The sequence below is a fragment of the Pipistrellus hanaki genome, assembly GCF_964339955.1.
Source record: "Pipistrellus hanaki genome assembly, chromosome: 10".
Taxonomy (NCBI): Eukaryota; Metazoa; Chordata; class Mammalia; order Chiroptera; family Vespertilionidae; genus Pipistrellus; species Pipistrellus hanaki.
In genome coordinates, this window is record NC_140512.1 from 67,592,967 (window position 1) to 67,614,832 (window position 21,866).

Sequence of the window (21,866 nt, forward strand, 5' to 3'; positions counted from 1 at the left end):
TACTTTCTCTAAAATATCAATGAAAAAAAAAATCCCTAGGCGAGAATTAAAAAAAAAAACTAACTAACTAATTAACTAACTAAAAAACAGATACAGACAACATTATGGTTGGTTACAGTGGGAAAGGGCATGGGGAAAGGTTGAACAAAGTAAAAGGTCAAATATATGGTGATGGAATGAGACAAGGCTTTGGGTGGTGAGCATACAATGCAATACACAGATGATGTTTTGTACATTTATACATCAGAAACTCATATAATATTATTAACCAACTAGAGGACCAATATATGAAATTAAGGCAAGGGGGGAGGGGAGTGGTGTCTCTCAGCCCAGCATGCATCCTCTCCAATATGGAACCTCTCGAGGGATGTCTGACTGCCTGTTTAGGCCCGATCCCAGTGTGCTATAGGGCCCAAGTTGCAGACAGACATCCCTCTCACAATCCTGGACTGCTGGCTCCCAACGGCTTTCCTGCCTGCCTTCCTGCCTTCCTGATTGCCCCTAACCGCTTCTGCCTGCCAGCCTAATCACCCCCTAACCTCTCCCATGCCAGCCTGATTGATGCCTAACTCCTCCCCTGCCAGCCTGTTTGCCCCCAACTTCCCTCGTCTGCTCACCTGGTCACCCTTAACTGCCCTCCTCTGCAGGCCTGGTGCCTCCCAACTGCCCTCCCCTGCTGGCCATCTTGTGGTGGCCATCTTGTGTCCACATGAGGGCAGGATATTTGACCACATGGGGACAGTCATCTTGTGTGTTGGAGTGATGGTCAATTTGAATATTGCTATTTTTTTAGATAGGACTAGAGGCCCATTGCAGGAATATTCCTACAAGAACAGGGCTTCCAGCGGGCTTTCTTCCCACCACAGCTACCTCTCCTGCCCCCCTCCCCACACTTTGCCTCTGGCTTCCACACTACCCCTCCCACTCACCCCCCCAAGCTTTTCCTCCCACTGCCACTGCTACCCAGCACTTTCTCTCCAGCTGCCGCCTGGTGCTTTCCCTTCCCTCCCAAAAAGGCCCACAACCAAGTGCATTATCATTTAAATGACAAATCCTAGAAATGAAGAGTGAATCTTAAAAATAGAAACAGAAAGACAGTTACTTATAAGGAAGTTCCCATAACACTACCAGTTAATTTCACAATAGAAACTTTCAAGGCCTGAAGAGATTGGCATGAAATATGCAAAGTCATGAAAAGTAAGTACCTAAAGCAATATTATGCCACTTAGGAAAGTTATCATTTATAATCGAAGGAGAGATAAAAGGCTTCTCAAGCAAGAAAAAGCTTAAGGAGTTCATTACCACCAAACCATATTATAATAAATTTTTAAGAAATTTCTCTAAAAAGAAGTATCTGTGGTGGGCTGTTTCTCTGTTTTCCGTGTCCATCACGGTAAATGACAGATTCCTGACTGGAGGAGCTGGGGATTAAGAAATTAGAGAAAGAAGAAAGAGACATGGAGGCAGCAAAAGGCCACCCCCCAAGCCACGCAGGTTTATTTATAGGGTCAAAGGAGCTTATATGCATTCTTAACTAGGCTCCAGCATTACTGGATTTACATACCTAGACCTGCCCCTGCTGACACCTCGGGGCTCAGCTAACAATTTAAAGAATGTCCATGTGCCTTCTCAGGCAGCCCTCTATGAGTAACAATTTTTAAGAAGCAACATAAGTATAACTTTTTAAAATGTCAATAATACATACTTAACAATAATCAATTTAAATGTAAATGGATTAAATGCTCCTCCAATCAAAGGGCATAGGATAGCTGAATAGATGAGAAAATAAGACTGTTATATATGCTGTATACAAGACACTCCCCACAGAATGAAGAATACACAAAGACTGAAAGTACAGAGATGGAAAATATATTTCATGAAAATTAAAATTAAAAGAAGTTGATGTAGCATGCTTATATCAGACAACATACAATTTTTGATTCTGTGGACCACCTTGGATGCCAAATGACTCCGGGTATCTTTCATGTCTCACTTTTGCTCTTCAATGTATGCTTGAACTTTGGCCAGGTAGCACCTGTGCTCTTTTGGGGTACTGTTCCTGCCTCCTGGGGGATCTGTACATTGCAGAAGTGGTCGTTTCTGTAGAAGTTACCCTGGTTATCCCTATCCAAGTTCTCGACCACAGCCACTAGCTCCTCCAGCTGCTCCCTCTGGTCCTTCCTGGTGGCCCGATTGTTGAGGCCACAGTACCTATTCCTACACTTCTGGACCAGGATCTGCAGGCTGTGGTTGTCTGTGTTGACTACATACTCATCCAAGCATGCATCCCAAATGTCCTCCTTGTGGGTGAAAAGGACCACCACATGTCTCATGGCTCCTTCCCCAAAGACCTCCTTCACCCTCCACACTGCCACAGTGTCCTGGGCAGTGAAGCGTCCCCGCTGTGTCACCAGCAGCAGCACATGGGGCCCTGGGACTGAGAGCAGATAGCACTCTCCAATGTCCTTGTACATTTTTTGGTCCTGGATCTTGGCCTCAAAGATGGAGGGCATCTCAACCACCAAGATTTCCTGCCATTCCACATGCCTGTGGCCACCTGGCAGCTCCTGGTCATGGTCTGGGCCCCCAGCCTGGACTCAAACACAGGTTGACAGAGGATGCTGTTCCCAGTGGCACTTTTTCTGCAGCCAGATTTGCCCACCAGGATTAGCCTCAGTGAGGAAGATGATGGAAACTGGTTATCTTCCACACTTCCTTAAAAAGAAAAATTGTGTATCTTATTAAACTAGTGTTGCTTCCAATTTTTCAGTCATGTGCCCTCATGGTATCTCATTAAAGCTGTGGACCTTCCTCCCAGGAAACTGTCATAACTAAATACACACAAAGGTTTCCAAATTTAGGATGTTCTTGGGTCATAGGATGTCTACTTAGGACGTCTACTTTGGACCCTTAGCCAACAGTAAGAATTACTACACTGAGGAGGTTGCTCCAAGTCCTTCATCTAGACAAGGAAGATAGTTTTTCTGAAAATAAAGTGGTCCCTGCTTTTCTCCAGGGATGGTGCTTAGCCCAGTTTCATTTAAATGTGAAGTTAGAAGGAGGCAGAGGATAAGAAGTCATACATGGAAAAGTATTACCACCTCTTTTTCACCCACAAATTCACAGGAACACTTTTATAGAAGTGCTCAACATATTTACCTAAACCTTGGGAGAAAAGGAAGTGTCAGCTGTGATCTTCCACCAAGGACCAGCTGAGGGCCCCTGGGTCACTGTTCTTTGGGTGGGGAGTTCTCTACTTGAAATTGAGACAAGGTTATAGTTAATGTCAAAGGAAAAATCTGAGAGATGACTCAGGATGAGTGACTGAAAAGGATGGAATTTAAGACCATTAGTAGTACATGTGATGGGAAGATCTCCTACTTGGCTGATTAAATTACAGGAAGTTAACAAAAGTGGTATTGGAGAGAGAGACACTGAGCCAATAGGTAAAACCTTCAAGGGACCGAGAAGGGTGAGAACCCAGGGTGTCCTCGAGTTCTATGAGCCCAAATGAATTCCAAGTTCATTGCAGTGTCCTAAAATCTATTATTTTATTTCTTCTACTCTGTGTTAGTTCTTCCTTTCCTGCAGTGTCCTGGGGTGTTTTGAAGTATGCATGATTAGTAAATCTTTCTGGGAGACATTTTCATTTTCTGCTCAAAATGGACAAGGAAAGATAAAATGTATTCAAAATTCAGTTCAAAACCCTGAAACTTCTGACTTGAAGTTTCATTTCCACATTTCCCACACATCCTGTGCACAGGGAGCATTGCACTGGTGGGGTCAGGTGGAGGTTGAGGGGAAGGTGGTGGGGAAGTTAAAGAAAAAATGAGCACTGACTTTTTGTTTTTTTCCCTTTAGTTTAAAACCACTGGTTTCTGTCACTGTGTTTGAGGTGAGGAAACGATGTCTTTTGAGTACTTGGAGGCTTTCTTTCCTTCTGCATTAGCTACATATCTGCTCTTTGATAGTTCTTCCATACTCTTCTGGGATAAAAACAGGAAAAGGATAAAAAGTAAGTGTCCACATGGAAATGATAAGGCCAGAAGTAACCTCCAGTTCAGACTCCTAAGAATAATTCTCCATTGAGAAACCATTTCCATTGCTAATTTCCTAACTCACAGTATGCCCTTTCAAAAGTCTATGCATAATTTTAAGTGAACCTGGTGAAGCTAATACAATGGATTGTGAACACAATGCTTGGTCCCTTTCCTCTGTCTCACTTTACAGTAAAGCGGGAAGTGTTTAAAAACCAATCCATTGCTTAGGTCTGTCCAACTGTAAAAAAGTATTCTTTATGGAATGAGGAGGGGAAAATTATTTTATTTTATATTTTGAAATCAAAGTAGGCCAACTTTTTGGAAAAAGTACTTCCCCTCATGTCAGTCCTTGAAAGAATCATGTTACATATCCAACCTTCCCCTGGAAAGGTGCCCTATATGTTTCTTCTTGGTCACTGGATACCCATATGACAAAGAATGTTGGGCACCGGAAACTTTCATTACTTCAAACAAGCCAATGCCATTTACAGCAAGGCAATTTCTTTCTCTGTTCTAGAAGTTTGTGATTAGCACCCTGAGCAGCTGGTCAAGAGAAGGGGGTGCCATATCCAAAGAGAAAGAATCAACACTGAGGACAAATTCAAGAAAAACTCACTTCCTGCTGGGTGTTTAATCAAATGTTTTTCCTGGCTGGCTCTGTGGTCTCAGTGATCACCATTCTGTATCCCATTAGATCTTAGCACAACCATTGGCATGAATTAGCATAAATGTCTCATTCAAATGAGGCATACTATTGTGTCACTCATTTGGTTAAAACGGCAATTGTAGACCAACAGGTTGGCGGCCCTCTTTGGGCCAGTGGGCAGAGCTTGTAGGCATCCCTCCCTGCCCAGGCTGCTCCAGGCATGTGGGCAGCAGGCACAGAAAGCTGCTGGGTGGGGGAGGTGGGCCAGTGGAGTGCGGCCTGTACTCCCCACATGGCGGTGGTGGCAGCTGTGAGTGCACCATGTGGAGCCTGCTTGAGGAGCTGAAGTAGCTCCTACAGGCCATCAGCAGAGAGGAGTGGCTGTGCAAGTCCCACATTCTGGCCCAGAAGGTGTGATCTCAGGGACAGCCACTGTGGTGGGCTAGTTTGAAGTCCTCCTGGCTGTGCCACAGGGTTTACGGATCTGCACAGCTGCAGGCCTTCAGTGCATGCATCCTCTCCTCTCCTCCCTGGCATGCGAACATCCCCCAGCATGCTGTTACCCACGTGTGTCTGCAAAGGTCCCAGATCATGGTGTTAGCAAGTTCCCACTGCCTTCTGCCCCTTTCCCCCACCCCTCTGCAGCACCTCCATCAACCCCAGCATGCCTATGTCCCCCACAGGATGTGTGCATGTCCCCCCAGCACACTCACATTCTTTGGAGATTGTCTGGCTGTTCTGGGTGCTGAGGGTCAGTGCCTGTAAGATGACAGTGAGAGGGCAGAGTGCAGCCACGAGATCACCTCTGTGGGGCTAATGCAGGTGCTGAGGCAGGAACAGATAGGGACAGTCACACCTGGTGGGCCCGGGCAGCCCTCACTGAAGTGCCTTCAGTCAGCATTCAACATCAGGAACCCAGAGGAGGCCTGGAGTGAAATGGTGGGATAGTCAGGGTGACTGAAAAATGTGCACTTTGGGTGCCGGCACCCCCGAGCGAAGGCTGCCCATACTAAGCCTTGCTCACTTGGACCCTAGTGCACTCCTGCCAAATAGCAGGTGACAGGATTTGCTTTTTCAAGTTAATGCGAGAAAATATGATTTTTCTCTCTGCATGTGAAGGTGGAAAGTGGAGTGGGGAGGCATGTGGGGAGTGAGTGAGCTTCCCCACCTGGGGGCTCCAAATCCACAGTTGATTCCTTTCACTGCTGAATAGAGATATACAGGGTGTCCCCCCTAAATGTACACACACTTTAGATACCTACTAATTCTAATGGGTTTAAGCATAAAAAGAAAGAAACAACAATGGAACTGTCATCTGTTAAAAGTGTGGGCACAAACTGGCAGTCAGATATTTCCTGAGAGGTCCTGGATTATAGAGGGTGCAGGCTGGACTGAGGGGTCCCCCTCCATCCCATTGTATGTGAATTTCATGCACCGGGCTTCTAGTAATGTATAAAAGTAATGCAGAAGGTGGGAAGAGACCTTACAGCATATATGATGCAATATAACATTCACTGAAAGTAGAATATGATAAGTTATGGGTGCATATTGCAAACTGTGGAACAACCAATAAGAAAATCAAATGAAATATAGAATAACACAAGAGTGGAAATAAGACAGAATATTAAAAATGCACAAAAAAAGCAGAAAAAGGCAAAAAACAACAACAACACAAAAGAATAGATGGGACAAACATAAATAACAAGAGAATGGATTTAAACACAACCTTATCAATAATCATATTAGATGTAAATTATCCTAATGCTCTAATTGGATAGTCAGATTGGATTTTGAAAAAGCAAGACCAAGCTGAATGTTGTCTAAAAGAAATTTCACTTTAAATATTAGAACAGAAACAGGTTAAAGGAAAAGAATTAAAAATTATATACTGAAAGGGATACACCATGCACAGATTAGGCACATGAAACCTGTAGGGGCTGTATTAATATCAGGTAGAGCAGGCTTCAGAATGATACCATTTTAACACCCTAGATAAGGAACAGCATTCCATAATGATAAATAGGTTGCTTCTTCGATCCTTTTCTAATGAAAGAGTAATATACAAATTAACCATCACTCCATTTTACCACAAGCCACCCCCCACCAGCCATTCAGGAGAAAATATGCAAATTAACCAACATGGCTGCAGGTACAAAGAGAGAAGGAGGGAGGCTTAGTTTTCTCCAGTGATGGAGGAAGCCAAGCTTTCTGTACACCCTTGCTGGCCCAGGCCTCCACTCCTGGCTACAAAATTTCAGTTATAGGAGATAAATAAATCCCAATAAAAATGGTGGCAGCCATGGAGCTGGAAAGAGCAAAAGGCTAGGGTTGCACCTGGTGATGTAGGAAGCCAAGCTTCTCCAGCCCTGGCCTGCCTTGGCCTCTGCTTAAGGTTATAAAGATTAACCTATAAAAGATAAATAAATCCCAGATACCAGGGCCTCCTCTTGGGTCTCAGGGAGGCGTGGCCATCCTGCAAATGACCCCAGGCTCCTTGCCCAGGCTGCCCAATCCACAAGGGCACCCCCACCCTGATCTGGGACACCCTTCAGGGCAAATCAGCCAGCCCCCACACGTGCACCAGGCCTCTATCCTACCTAATCCTATCTATTTAATAAAAGAATAATATGCAAATTGACCATCACTCTAACATACAAGATGGCTGCCCTCATGTGGTCAAATATCCTGCCCCCATGTGGACACAAGATGGCCACCACAAGATGGCCAGCAGGGGAGGGCAGTTGAGAGGGACCAAGCCTGAAAGGGAGGACAGTTGGGGCAATCAAGACTGGAGGGGAGAGCAGTTAGGGCTGACCAGGCCACAGAGGAGTGAAGTTGGGGTTGACCATGCTTGCATGGAAGGGCAATTAGGGGGATCCAGGCTTGTAGGGGAGCGCTGTTGGGAGGGACAATACCTGCAGGGAAGGGAAATTAGGGGCAAACAGGCTGGCAGGGGAACAGTTGGGCATCAATCAGACTGGCAAGGGAGTGGTTAGGGGGTGATCAGGCTGGCATGCAGAAGTGGTTAGGGGAAATTAGGAAGGCAGGCTGGGGAGCAGTTGGGAGCCAGCAGTCCTGGATTGTGAGAGGGATATCCGACTGTCCATTTAGACCTGATCCCAGTGGGGAGGGCAGTTGGGGGACATCAGGCCATCAGGGGAGCAGTTAAGCGGTGATCATTTCAGTAGGCGGGCAAATGCTTAGGAGCCAGACTTCCCAGATTATGAGAGGGATGTCTGACTGCCCATTTAGATGGGGCCTAAAGGGGCAGTCAGACATTCCTTGAGGGGTCCCAGATTAGATAGTGTGCAGGCTGGACTGTGGGATACCTCTCCATGCATGAATTTCATGCACCTGGCCTCTAGTAACATAATAATACTGAATTTTCATGTACCTCATAGGTAACTGAGCTTCAAAAAAATCCAAAACAAAACAAAACACCAGCGAGTTTCAAAATTCAAGAAGTAAATGCTGATAAAAACAAATGGAGAAATATTCAAATGCACATTTATAGTTGGAGATTTCAACATTCCTCTCTCAATATTGGAATTATCTTCCTTTTTTGTTAAATTGAGCACAGACAAGGGAAGAGAAACTGGGTTTTCTAGTTCAGAAATCTCCCCACCCAACTCTGACTTGTGATTTCATTGCCACATTTCCCCCAGTCTTATTTGAAAGGGTTCCTCAGGGTCAGAGGAACTCTAAGACTTAGATTTGCTTCCTTATCTCTGGGCAGTGTGTGGCTTGGTGTGTGCTACCTACTCTTTCTAGGCCCCGGTTTTCTCCTTTGTCAGAAATAGAAAGTAGTCTCTCCTGTTTAGTGGACTGAGGAGGAGACTGTACACAGAGGTGCTTATGACAATGTTCTGTGAGGATGATTATCAACTCAGTTGGAAACATGTCTTCCCTGACCAAGCTGCGACTCTCAGAACCTCTATGAAGAGGCTAAATTACACCGGGATGATCTAACTCACAGAGCTAGCATGCCATAACCGATGGGCAAGGGTTGTCCAAGGGTGAACAGAGGCCGTTGTCCCTTCTGAGCAAGGTCATCTGTCCTCTAGTGTAAAGAAGGTGAGTGAGTGTTGCGAACAGGAGATGGATGTCGGATGGGGAACATTATCCACTCTTTTCAACAAAGGAGATTTGCTTCATCAATGGGTAGCAAAAACAGGGGGAAATGACCATTTACCCTTTACATTCCACCCTTTGTGATAGTATGGTGTGTGTCTTCCAAACTCAGAAAATTCCATATTCTGAGGTAGAATTTGACCTTGTAGGACCATCATCAAGGTCTTTTTATAGATCCTGAGGACCATTTAGGGATTCATGACACTGCTGATAAAGCAGTACAGATGATATTTCTGTTACCTTTCCATTATGGAGTTCTAGCCCAATTCCATTGTGGTCCCATAACATATCCCATATAATTCAAATTCTCTTAAATGTTGTAAGATTTTTTTCTGGTTCAGGATATGGCCTGTCTTGGTATATGTTCCATATGCACCAGAAAAAAATATGTCCTCAGCAAATATGTCCTCTACAAACCTCAATAAATCCATTCATTGAGGGTGTTATGGAGTTCTTCTAATCTTGGTTCTATGTAGCTGTTCTGTCAATTGTTGAGGGTGTGGTGAAGTTTCTAACTCTAATTGTGGATTTGTCTGTTTTTCCTTTCAGTTGTCAGTTTTTGCTTCACATTTTTCACATCTCTGTTGTTTGGGAAAACACATTTAGGATTGCTCTGTCTTCTTGGTGGAGTCACCTATATATCATTATCTAATGTTCCTCTCTGATTCTGGTAATTTTCTTTGTTCTGAGGTCTAATTTATTTGCTATCAATACAGCCATTCCTTCTTCCTTTTACATGAGTGATACTTGCATTGCTGATCTTTTCCATCCTTTAATTTTCAGCCTGTTTCTACCATATGGTTGAGTCATGAGTTTTAATCTACTCTGCCAATTCCTGCCTTTTAATTGATGTGTAGACAGCAAAAATACTCTCTTCCCTTGTTGTCTGAATTACAGCCATTGTGGGGTGTGCATGTCCCCTGAAAATCCCGGTGCCCCTTCCTAGATTTCTATCAGCTTAATCAATGTTCTTTTTGGGACTCTCCGAGCTCCGTTTCTCCCAACCAAAGAGCAACAATCAAGTATTTCATCACACCAGACATTTGCTATTCTTTTTTTTTTTCTTATTTATTTTCATCAGTGACCATCTTCTTCCTCAGCAAAGTGACAGTGGTAATTTTTTTTTTGCAAAAGGATATTGACAAATGGACAATACTAAAATCAAGATTCCTATCAGTGCCTCTGCTGGGATCTGTGCAGATCCATTCAACCACAATGCCCTTTGGCAGCAGAGGAAATATCAAGTCTCAGCATTTGGCACTGGTGGTTCCATTCTTGTTCCTAATGGTTTCCAGGGCTTGTGGGTCTTTTGCTTCATGATTCACTCAACTGTTGCAGATTATTTTCCATTTTTACATGTTTCTTTAGTGGTGTACTGGTATCAGTGACCTGGGAATCTATGTCTGTGAAGGCACCGTGTGAAGAATACTGTGAAGTGTCTTGAAATTACCCAGCAGTATTGGAGTTGGGCTTGAGTTTGTGTATGAAGGTGGACACATTAGGGACAGAGATGTGTGGGTGGCCAGATAATCCAAAGTCTTGGTGGCTCCTAGAGACTCAAGTCTCTGGGTAAAGTTTTCTTGGACTTGTAAAAGTCCCTGCATTCAAGGTGCAAAGGGGCTTGATTGGAGATCAGAGGGGAGGCATCCCTTCCTGAGACAGATGGGCAGTTCAGTGTCTTATCTTTTTATGGGCACTTACTTCAATGTGTACATGTGGTGGGGGAGGAGGTGTGTACTGTGTGTCTGCACTTGCGTCCATGGTTTTTGCAAAAGGAGTTAGGAATGACAGAGCAGTGTCTTTGTTCAATGGGCATATAAGGCAGATGAAGGAACATCTATAACTATTGATTTCCATTAATGCAACGTGAATGTCCAGGGCATTTGTTAATGCAATTCAGATCAATTGAAACAAACAGGCATGTAAGGAGGCTTTGTGTTGATTCTGGCCCTTGGTCCCCTGGGGCGACCAGGAATGATTCCAGGATCTGGGACAGCAGCCTGAGGTCTGTGGGAAATAGGCAAGAGCAACACTTGTTGGGGTCCAGTAAGAAGAGCTCAGGGAGGCCAGGTCCCATGGGTAGCTTTGGAACACAAGGAAAGCCTATGGGCCCCGGAGACACAGACACCAAGGAAGGATGTGATTGTCAGTTATGGGTCCAAGTCTTACTTGGATACACTCTACACTCTGTTGCTCAGGACTGATCTCAACTATATTCTCTGGCCTCCAGCTAGCAACACAGGACCACAGTCACCACAGGAGCCCTCAAACTCATTATCCCCAGTGCAGCCCGCCAGCCTCTCTGCCACCCATTTCAGCTGCTCTTTGGGGGCTGTGGAATGCCAGTGTCTGCACTCTATGACTTCCACGTACCACCTTTACCACCTGTGACTCCCCACCTTGCAGATTCTGGTCATTGAAGTGGCTGTGAGTCTGGAGGTGAAGCGTCTGTGGCCCAGGATGCTGCTCCAGGTGGCGCTTTCCCCAGCCTCTGTCATCCCCACCTGAATGAGCCTCAGCATGGCCTGCATGGTGTCTTTGGAACCTGGAGGACAATCATCTATAAGCTTCCAAAGCTTAAAGTAAAGTATCCTGGTTTCCTGGACCAGGAAGCCCTTGGAAGAAGATCTACAGTGTCTCAACACTGCTTTACCAACCAAAGCCTTACTGATCTGAGGAGGATCTTCACTATCTATCCCTGTCACTCTAGCTACATCATGTTCACCTGCAGATGCTCAACAACTGGATGGAAATTCTCTAGGGGAGTCCCCTTCATCATTCCAGACATGACCTCACCTCCATTTTCCCTGGTGCTCTATACCCTGCATATGTATCCCTATTTGAGGCTACACTGGCATCTACCATACTTCTCCTTGATTCAAGTCCAGGGAAGATGGGCAGGAGGGGTCAGTAGCCCAGGTATGAAGAGTTGTCTGGAGAACCAGACACATTGGGTTTGACTCACAGACCCGCCATTGGCTAGTTGTGTCACCTTGGAAGTTGCTTAATCTAAACATGAAATTTTATTTAAAAAATGGGACTAAGGGTATTGAGTTGTTTATTTTGGGGTTGTTGACAGGATTCAATGAGGTCATCTCCTTCCTTCTTTCTTCTCTTCCCCCCTCTCTCCTCCACACTCCCCTCCCTCTTAAAGACATCCTTTTAACCCTCCATTCTGGTTCTTTAACATTCTAGCAGGTGAGTCACACTCCATCCAGTGTGTGATCTGATACCTTCTTCATCCTCTTTCAAGGGGATCAGAGTATGTTTATTATTCTCACTTTATATTTGGGAATTGGAATCATAAACTAATCAAGTTCATATCTCCCAGTTCGGCAGGGGCACTGACCTAGTTAAATGCACATTTAGGGCTCTTACTGTTTCACTCCAGACACATTTGGGGTATTCGTATTAGTCCAAATGTGTCTAATAAAAAAATGAGAGTTTGCCCATTCCCCTCACAGAGCTCACACCAGGTGCAAGTATGCACATATTCTTATCACAAGCACTTTCTTCATCTCTTCTGCCCTCCCATTCTTACCAGAAAGAGTCCCAAACACAATTTCTTTCATTCACTCATTAAATAGGTTTAACTAGCTATAATGCATTGGGTCAAATACAAAAAGCTATTGACACCACACAGATACAGCCATGCTTCTAGATGTCAGAATAGATGAAAGAACATTGGAAGGGCATGGGCTGGATTTGGAATGATACTGTGAGGGGATTTGTTGACTTTGTATTTTCAGGGATTTCAAATGCAAAGGGCAGACAGGGGATTATAACACTATGGTAGTAAGAAAAATTTAGATATTAAATTTTCCAGGCAATTCGATGTTAGTGACCAAAGTTGTAGATACTAAGTTTTCCCAGGAGATTCAGCAGCCAGGAGATATTTTGAAAAACCATGAGAACTAGAACATTTGGCAGGGCCAAGGGAAACACTTAGGGTGGTTGGTCTTGGAGACAAACAAGAAGAGAACTGGAATTTTGGTTTTGGAAATTGGAGAAGAATCCTATGTCCCAGGTGATCTGCAGCCTCTGACTCTGCCCTGGGAGTCAATTCACTGTCCTGTCTCAATGTTTCTAAATATGTTCAGTGTCCTGAAGAGACTGGGACACTCCCCTCCCATTCCTGACATACTGGTCCAAAGCTGAGGCTTCTCCAAGTAAATTGTCTCCACCAAATCAGTCATCATTTAACACAATCGAACATCATATGCTCACCAAGTCCCTGTGCACAGTGCAGTCTGTCCTCCATCTGCCTCTCCAGCCTCAGGACAAGGAAGGCCCTCATTCACATGTTCCCCAGAAAGCAGTTGTCAGGCCTTTGCTAGCTGCCTTGTGCCGTCAGGCCTGTGACTGTTCCAGCCTCTCCCACACTCTGTCTGAGTCCTGTCTGTGCTTCACCTGCCATTTCTATTTCCAGTTCTTCACGCTGTCCCCCTGGTTACCACAGGTGATTGTTCTCTCCAGTTAGCACCGCACAAGGAGAAGCCAAGGGAGAGGCAGGCTGAATACCTTGTCTCTGGCAAAAGGACTTAGATGATGGGCTGGCCTGGTCCTCAATCCAAAGGTGCTCATATTTCTGCAGGAACTCTACCGTCACCAAGACCTTCATAATGTTCATCTCCATGGAAATAAATACACTCCCATGACTGACACCAGAGCAGAAATGGAGAAAAAGCCAAAGATGCAAAGGCTGGGAATTTTGCTAATGCAAGGAATCCTGGCCAAAGGTGGAGATAAGAAGGTTCAGGGAACTGACAGTACTGTGCATAAACTGGGATTTAGAGAGTTCTTAGACAGGTCCAGAGAGCTGAAATGTGGGTTTACATACACATTCTGTCATAGAGGAATGGAAACCATGTGAGATCTTATATGTTAAACCTCCAAGGGACTGAGTCTATTCACCTAGTCCAGGGCTTCTGGACCTCCTTTTTCTGTGAATTATCTACGGTATTCTGTCAAATGTGTTTCTCAAAGATTTTGGTTCACATACCTGTACTCTCCGAATATAAGCACCCCTACACCACGGCCAATGATAGTGATGCACTCAGTGCTTGATCTCAATATCTGAATTAGAATTCCTAGTCCAGCCCCTCATCATACAAAGCAGGGGAGGAAGTTCAGAGGGCACAGCCACACAAACAGTTCTGGGAAGCTTGTGTTGGGGAGCAGGTGTTTAAGGGCACATGTTGGAAGACCATGGTCATGACCTTTGCAGTCTCTGGCAAGTTGCTTTTTGGACCCTTGAAGGAGAGTGGAGTGTTTTAGGCACTTCATCACAGATACACACAGGATTTTCACTTTAACGTGTTATGAGTTTAGACTCAGTTATATGTCCTCAGAAATCTCTTTGCCTTGCTGAATTTGCACATGTGGAGTCATTTCTGCCTTCTAAAGCATGTTTTGATTCTTGCAGGAGAGTGAGCAGACCCCTTCCTTCCTTGTTAGGGAGTAGGTTAGGAGAGGGCTTAGCCCAAGCAAGAGAATGTGCATCTAGGCTGGAGGAGATGCTTGCCACTGCTCTGAAGATTCTGTGTGTGAAAGTCAGGCATCCTTACACACCTGAGAGTGTGGAGTTACTCTTTCTAGATCACTTGCCCCTTCCTGGTATCTACTAGAATAGAGGTGCTCACTCAGTGAGATTCTTGCAGGCTCTGCATTCTTTCAGGTCCTCAAAGTTTCTAGTTACTGGCCTGCTATCTTCCCCTCCTGGCATTTACTTTTCCTGTAGAATCAGTGACAGGCTCTGAGGCTGGCCCAAAAGGCCCTGACCTACTTCTGTCCTCTGGTTGTGAGTGCAGCAGGCTCTTCCTTGCAGCACATTGGGAAGTGTCCTGACTCTCAGAACTCAGAGGCAGAAAGCCCAGGGAAGGGGGAGCCCAAGAGTGACAACTTAAAGAGACAGGAACATTCACTAATGAGGCAGTGGGACGGGCAGTTTCCACTGGGAAACACAGCTCTCAGTGTCACTATCACTTGTCCCCTCAGGGGCTATAACCTCAAAGGAGAAGAGCATATTAGGTTTCTGAGGCCTGTTTTCACATCCAGCCTTGATGATAAATCTTAATATTTCCCATAAAATGTCCTCTTGAGAGCCTCTTTCTCAGGGACAGTGCCACCAAGGAGGTCCTGGTGCCAGGAATCACCTGCAAAGTCTCCTGGTTCTCAAAGGAAATGAAGGTGTTTTCAGTATTAAAAATGGGAGACTAGCCGAAACCAGTTTGGCTCAGTGGTAGAGCATTGGTCTGTGGACTGAAAGGTCCAAGTTTGATTCTGGTCAAGGGCATGTACCTTGGTTGCGGGCACATCCCAAGTAGGGGGTGTGCAAGAGGCAGCTGGCTGATGTTTATCTCTCATCAACATTTCTAGCTCTCTATCCCTCTCTCCTCTTCTCTGTAAAGAATCAATAAAATATATATATTTTTTAAAATGGGAGACTAGAGAGAGGATGAAAACTGTCAGTCAGGGCTTACTCTAGCCATCTCTGTAGGTCTATTTCCTCAGAGAGCCCTGAGAAATTTGAGGAAAATAGCCAGTTACTGAGTGGAGGGAGGGAAGCTATAACAGGACTATGCTGATAGAGGGCCTGACCAGGTTAGGTCTTTAACCAGGATGTGACCAAGTCTAACTCATTCACACTCTCTGAGTTAACTCTTCCTATATATAGTGAGGGGTTTTACTTAATGTGACTAATTGGCTGGGGTCTGATTTTCACACATTTTTGACAGTTTCTTATTTCTAGTGAAGAATGCAACTACCACTAACTTCACCTAGTTTTCCCCCTTGTTCATCTACACAAATAAAAGAGAAACATGCAAATTGACCATACTTCCCCTATGCCCATAAGCCACATCCACAAGCCAAACAGGAGTGAGTATGAAAATTAACCCAACCAAGATGACTGTGATCATAGAACAAACAGTAGGCTTGAGTTTTTCTGACTATGGAGGAAGCCAAGTTTCCTGGCTGGCCCTGGCCTCCGCTCAAGGCTAAAAAATTTCAATTATAGAAGAAAAACAAATTCTAGGTCCCAGGGCCTCCACTTGGGATGTCAGGGCACAAGTCCAACCTGCAAACCATTACATGTTCCTCATTCAGACCAACCCATGACCTAAGGGAACCCCTCACCCTGATCCTGAACACTCTTCAGGGCAAACCAGCTGGCTCCCACCTGTGTACCAGGCCTCTATTTTATCTAATAAAAGAGTAATATGCAAATTGACCATCACTCCATCACACCAGATGGCTGCCCCATGTGGTCAAAGATGGTTGCCCCTATGTCGACACAAATTGGCTGCCACAAGATGGCCAGCAGGAGAAGGTAGTTTGGGAGAAACTAGGCCTACAAGGGAGGGCAGTTCGGGGTGATCAAGCATGCAGAGGAAGGCAGTTAGGAATGACCATACTAGCAGAGGAAGAAAGATAGGGACAACTGGGCTTGTAAGGAAGGGCAGTTGCGGGGGAACTCAGGCTTATAGAGTAAATCAATTGGGGGTTGGGAGACTAGGCCTGCAGAGAAGGTAGTTAAGATTCTCACCCTTATTACAAAAATTTGGTACATTGTAAAAAATTAATATTTCTTCATTTGCTATATTACCTTAGGGCAGTTTCAGACACTTAAATTGTAAAAAAATTCACCATATATGGTTGTTCCACCAGCTATAATTCTGCAGGGCCCCTCACAATCCTGTCTAAAACTGGAAACCCAATCAGTAGTTTTAGATTCAATGTTACTCTGCTAGCTCCCCTCATCTTCCTTCCTGTTGAGTGCATGGATATAGTATAATTTAGTGTTCCATTTTTGTTGTTCTTTAGTGGAGTAGAATGAACTATTGCTAAATGTGGCCTAGGTGACAGCTCCCTTGCCTTCCAGATTGCATTGTTTATCTGGGGTCCTTGGCTTTCCAATCAATGCAGATGCATTATACTTGCAGAGGATAGGACAAATGCTGGTGCCTCCTTATATTTCTAAATAGTTATTTGTGGTCTTTCACAGCTCATAAATAAGTTCCCTAATTCTAATTTTAAGTGATACTTTCAAGTGATATTTCTTCAAGAAATATTCCAAAAACAATGAGGCTGCATTAGCTATTTATTCACCAGTTAAGCTTTGAGAATATAATTGTTAGAATTTGAAAGATGGCAACATTCATGAGCACCAGTTCAATTCAGAGTAGAATTTATTTTGTTTGGCTCATGTCAGAGTCAAAGTGCTAAGTGTTGTGCATGCTCTGGAGGAGGAACATGTGAAGGTTTGGAGACTCACAGGAAGACTCCTCCATTTCATCCTCAGGCCAGCACCAGCCTAGGAGGGGTCCAAAGTGACCCTGAACAGAGTTCAGGGTGATCTTTATGGTGAAGTTTTTTCTTGGCCCAGCCTTCTCCTCTCACCCCTCTGAACACTTCAGCAGATACAGAAATGGGGACATGGGTTCTGTAACCTAGCCTTTCTAGCTTGTGCTGTGACCAAAACTTCAAGTGATAAGTTACACAGAACAAGGAGGAAGTAAAGGCTGGGAAGTGCTGTGGTGGAGGCAGGATGCGGGCTTTCCTGTGCACAAATGAAATTACAATAAATCATCCTGTTTTCTCATAAACATATGGGATTTTCTTTTCTTTTGTTTGTTTGTTTGTTTTGCACAAGTTCTTTTTGCACAAGTTCTTGAAATTTTTGCACAAGTTCTCCCATAAATATATGTCCCTTTTTAAAGATGTACTTACAGCATTTATCAGTAGTAATAAAGCACTGCTGATTTTATTATTACTACTGATAAATGCTGTAAGCACATCTTTACCAAGGGACAAAGGTGGTATTTTAATGTTTATCCAAGTTATTACAGCACAAAAATTTTTATTGTTTCTCACAGTCCACTCTATTTCCAAGAAATGAGCTACAGGATGATTTATTGTAAATTCATTTGTGCACAGGAAAGCACGCATCCTGTCTCCACTGCAGCACTTTCCAGCCCTCACTTCCTCCTTGTTCTGTTTAATTCATCACTTGAAGTTTTGGTCATAGCACAGGGGAAAAAAAGTCAAATTAAACCCAGAAGGAAGAAATGCAGATAACAGCAGAAATGGTGCAAACCAAAATGAAAATCCCAAAAAGGAGGCAAATGACTGAACGTTAACAAGATGGATCCAGCAGCCTGTGAATTCTTTGTATTCTATTCTTCTGCCCCTAGGGTCATGGAAGGGCTAAGAATTCAGGTTTGTCCAAGCAAACAAAGGGTTATGAAGTAGAGTGACTAAAAAATCCTGGCAGATGAGTAATGAAGGGAGTGGAGTGTATACTGACTGAGAGTGGCAGACAACTGTGGGAGAAGCACACTTGCTTCCCTGCTTCCTGCCTTCTTTGGTAATGGGGTTAGGATCTGTCACTCTCTGTAACTACACAGGACTCTGATGATCCTAGGCACTCAAAGCATGGGAGCCTAGGCCCGCAGTGATATCGCTCCTTCACACAGACCCTGAAGCCAGTAGTCCCCGGACTGGTCCCTCCATGTGCTAATCCATGAGGACCCCTGTTCATTGGCACAGGTTTATCACTACAACCAAACAACATCTGAGAGGAAGTGTGGGTAAGAACAGCTCAGGATTCAAACCAGTGGAAGAGTCTGAGGACTTGTTCTCATGGGGCAAGGCCCAGATATTGGTGTATGGTGTAATTCCTTGGAGGCATCAGACTTAGATGATGTGACACTTTATCTCTCTTCTCTGTAGAGATTTCAGGCCTCAGAGAGGTTATCATTTTGTCCAAAACCATAGATGCTGCTAGTAGCAGAACCAGAACAATACAGCTTTCTTGACTGCTTTTCATGTGTTAATGGCAGAAAATAGTGCTGATGTACTAATGTGACAATCTGTTCTGTAGCTCATGGATCAAAACCAGTGTCACTGAGGTTAACAGAAGGAGACACACTGTCAGACATGTTAGCATTGTGTGCTGCCAGCCGAGCAAGGTGGCTCCTGTGTATTTAAATGCCCGAACGTTCTTTTTGTTTTACTTTGCAAAGAATGAGGCCCTACTGTGTTTTTTAGATGAAACTATTTATAATTTTTAAAATTTAAATTTACAGGGGTGACATTGGTTATTAATAATGTGTGTGTTTCTTGTGTGAAATTCTAGGGTGCATTATTTGTATATTACATGGTGTACTCACCACCAAAATTCTGGCCTCCTTCATCTTCATATATTTGACTCCATTTATCCTTTACAAATCTCCATCCTCCTTTCTGCTAGTAACCACCGTATTGTTATCTTTGTCTCTGACTTTTTGTGAAACTACTTATTCTTTTGTGTGACTTTGTTGTTCTGCTGGGAGTATGAGGTCAGTCTTGCCAGTGGGCCTGGAGCATGCTCTCAGGCAGAGGTGGTCTCAGAACCTGCTGTGTTCACACCAGGTTGGTAGTCTGCCCACTCCCTTGAGAGTCCAGGAGCCCTTCATTAGCACTTTCTCTCTCAAAAAGAAAGGATTTGAGGTTTGTTTTGGTGCTGCATATTTACTAAATTCTTCAGTAAGGGGCTGAGTTCAGACACTGTAAAAGTAAGGAAAATGGGGGTGTGTGATTATAGAGCCTGGGAGCCCTGAACAGTGAGGCGTTGCTGAGAGACAGGGTCAGGCAGAGTTTATAGGCATTTCTGAGAAGGCCAGCACTTCCCTCATTAGCAGTCTCTGTGGCCCACTTGGGCCAGATGTGTGGGTGGGGGTGGGAAGGACTACTGTAGTAAACACAAGCTCACACAGAAGGGGAAATCTCTGGGATGCTGAGCTTATGAAACCTGAAGAGGGAAGGAGAAAAGTGTTGTGTGAGATTCATAGGGTTGATGTAGCACAGAACCCCTAACTGTGTAGCTTAAAGCCACAGAAACTTATTGTCCCATAGTTCTAGGCGTCCAGCATCAAAAGGTTGGCAGAGCCATGGTCTCTCTCAAGGTGCTGGAGAGGATCTGTGCTATTTCCCAGCTTCTTGTGGCTGCTGGAAACCCTTGGAGGTCCTAGACTTATGGATGCAATGCTCACACTTCTTGACTTTTGCATTTTACAAGCAGAACCCAGGCTGTACCCTCCAAACTGTCTTTGAAAACTCAAGCATATTGCTTTCAAGCTCTTCTTTGCACATAGTAGGAAAATATAACTCAGTGACTTATCTCCCACTTTGTAACAAGTATCACCTTTCTTCCAGTGTCCAATATCATGGTCCTCAGTTTGAAATAAGATCTCACCTTTAATATTCAAATTCCCAGCAACAGACTCAGCAAGGATATCTAGGCATTTCCTACCCAGTGCCCCAGAATGCTCCCAGTATCTGTGCCTTTCCCAATTCCCCAACCACAATCATATTTTAAACACTTTTAAATTTCTTTATTGAATAAGGTGTTACATATGTGTCCTTATTAAGCATTTCTTTTACAGCAGAACCCTACTTCCTGGTATACACACTAACCCTATGAAATAAATACTCCTTTTTAAAGATCACTAAAGGGAGTTACAGAGAGGTTAACTTATCCACCTGTGGTAGGCTGAAAAATTATACCCTCCCTAAACCCTGGATAACCATGTCCTAATCCAGAACATATAAATGTTACCTTATTGAAGAAGTGATGAAGTTAATGATTTTTATTTTTTTTTCTTTCCTTTTTATTGAATTATACAAGCTTCAGGAGCACAATTCTACAACACATCATCTATATACTGTATTGTGTTTTCACTACCACAAAGGGATCCTTTTAAATTTGTAACATTATGGTTGATTTTTTTTATTTTATTTTTTAAATTTTAATAAATCTTTATTGTTCATATTATTACAAATGTTCCTCATTTTTCCCCCCTCCAAAGCAGGTTCCCACCCCACCCTCTGCCCTTTCCCCACCTCCCATTGTCCTCATTCATAGGTGCATAGTTTATGTTCAGTCTCTTCTCGCACCATCATTCCCCTTTTTCCCGAGAATCGTCAGTTCACTCCCCTTCCATACCTCTGATTCTATTACATTCAACAGTTAATATTGTTCATGAGATTTTTTAATTCCCTAGGTTTTTAGATTCACTTGATAGTTATGTATTTGTTGTTCATAATTTTTATCTCTATCTTCTTCCTCTTCCTAAGGAACCCCCTTCAGCAATTCATATAATTCTGGTTTTGCAATGATGAACTCCTTTAGCTTTTTTTTTTTTTTTAATTACATACATGTTATTTTCCAAACTTGAATGTCAAGAGCAAAACTCTGGCTATTAAATAATAACAACAATGCCAATGCAAAACCATAATATGAGAAATCAGAATTATGGACATATTAACATTTTTAGCTACTAAATGAGTCTCTTTTGTTGTTGGTGTAGATTTACTCAGAGTCCTTGGACTTGCTGCACAAGACTTTGCAGAAGACTGGAAGCTAACAGATGCTAGCATGAGCAGGAACATGATTAAAGAAGTAGCTTCCACTTCAGACTTTAATTTCTTCTGATGACTCCATTTTGGCCCCTCAGTCCTTGCGTAGCTTTCAGTTTTCTTCTCTCACTTTGCTGTCATCTGGGCAACTCTCAGTCCTTTTGGGAGAAGGCACACAGAAGCTTCTCTGAGTCTATTGTAATAATGGTCATAACACTCTGGCACCCCAATTGGCTGTATTGCTCCTTCTTTCCTTTCATTTTGAACCCAGGCTGTTCTGGGCCTGCCATTCTTTTATTTTTCTGGCTGGTCACATTTTTGTATTAGTACCTTTTAAAGATTACTAGATTTTTCAGATGTACAGGCAAATTTTAGGGATTGACTTGAGAATTGACCCAGTCATATTATTGAGTCTGTGCCTTCAGCTACTTGAGCTCTAAATTCCTGCCTTCCATTTCTTTCATTTGTGATCTGTTTCCATCGCTTCTGGGCCTTTTGGCTAAGATCAAGTGTGATCTGTTTCCATGTCTCGGCATTTTCACAGCTTCCCTGAATTGGTACCCTTAAAAGTCTCTGTGTTCAGCTTGGATGGGGCAAAGTATCAGGGTGGAGCCAAAGCCTTGGCTTCCATCAGCCATGCTCTATGAGGC

General features: G+C 43.8%; 1 protein-coding gene across 1 annotated transcript; it reads right to left on the reverse strand.

Annotated features, from left to right (window-relative positions):
• Window positions 1-1,982: 1,982 nt before the first annotated feature.
• Window positions 1,983-13,447, reverse strand: LOC311628862 (GTPase IMAP family member 5-like; the record flags this gene model as incomplete). Its single annotated transcript, XM_084896444.1, is given in 3 exon segments — window positions 1,983-2,530; window positions 2,533-2,715; window positions 13,339-13,447. Coding segments are annotated over 3 exon segments (840 nt in total).
• Between the last annotated feature and the right edge of the window lie 8,419 nt (window positions 13,448-21,866).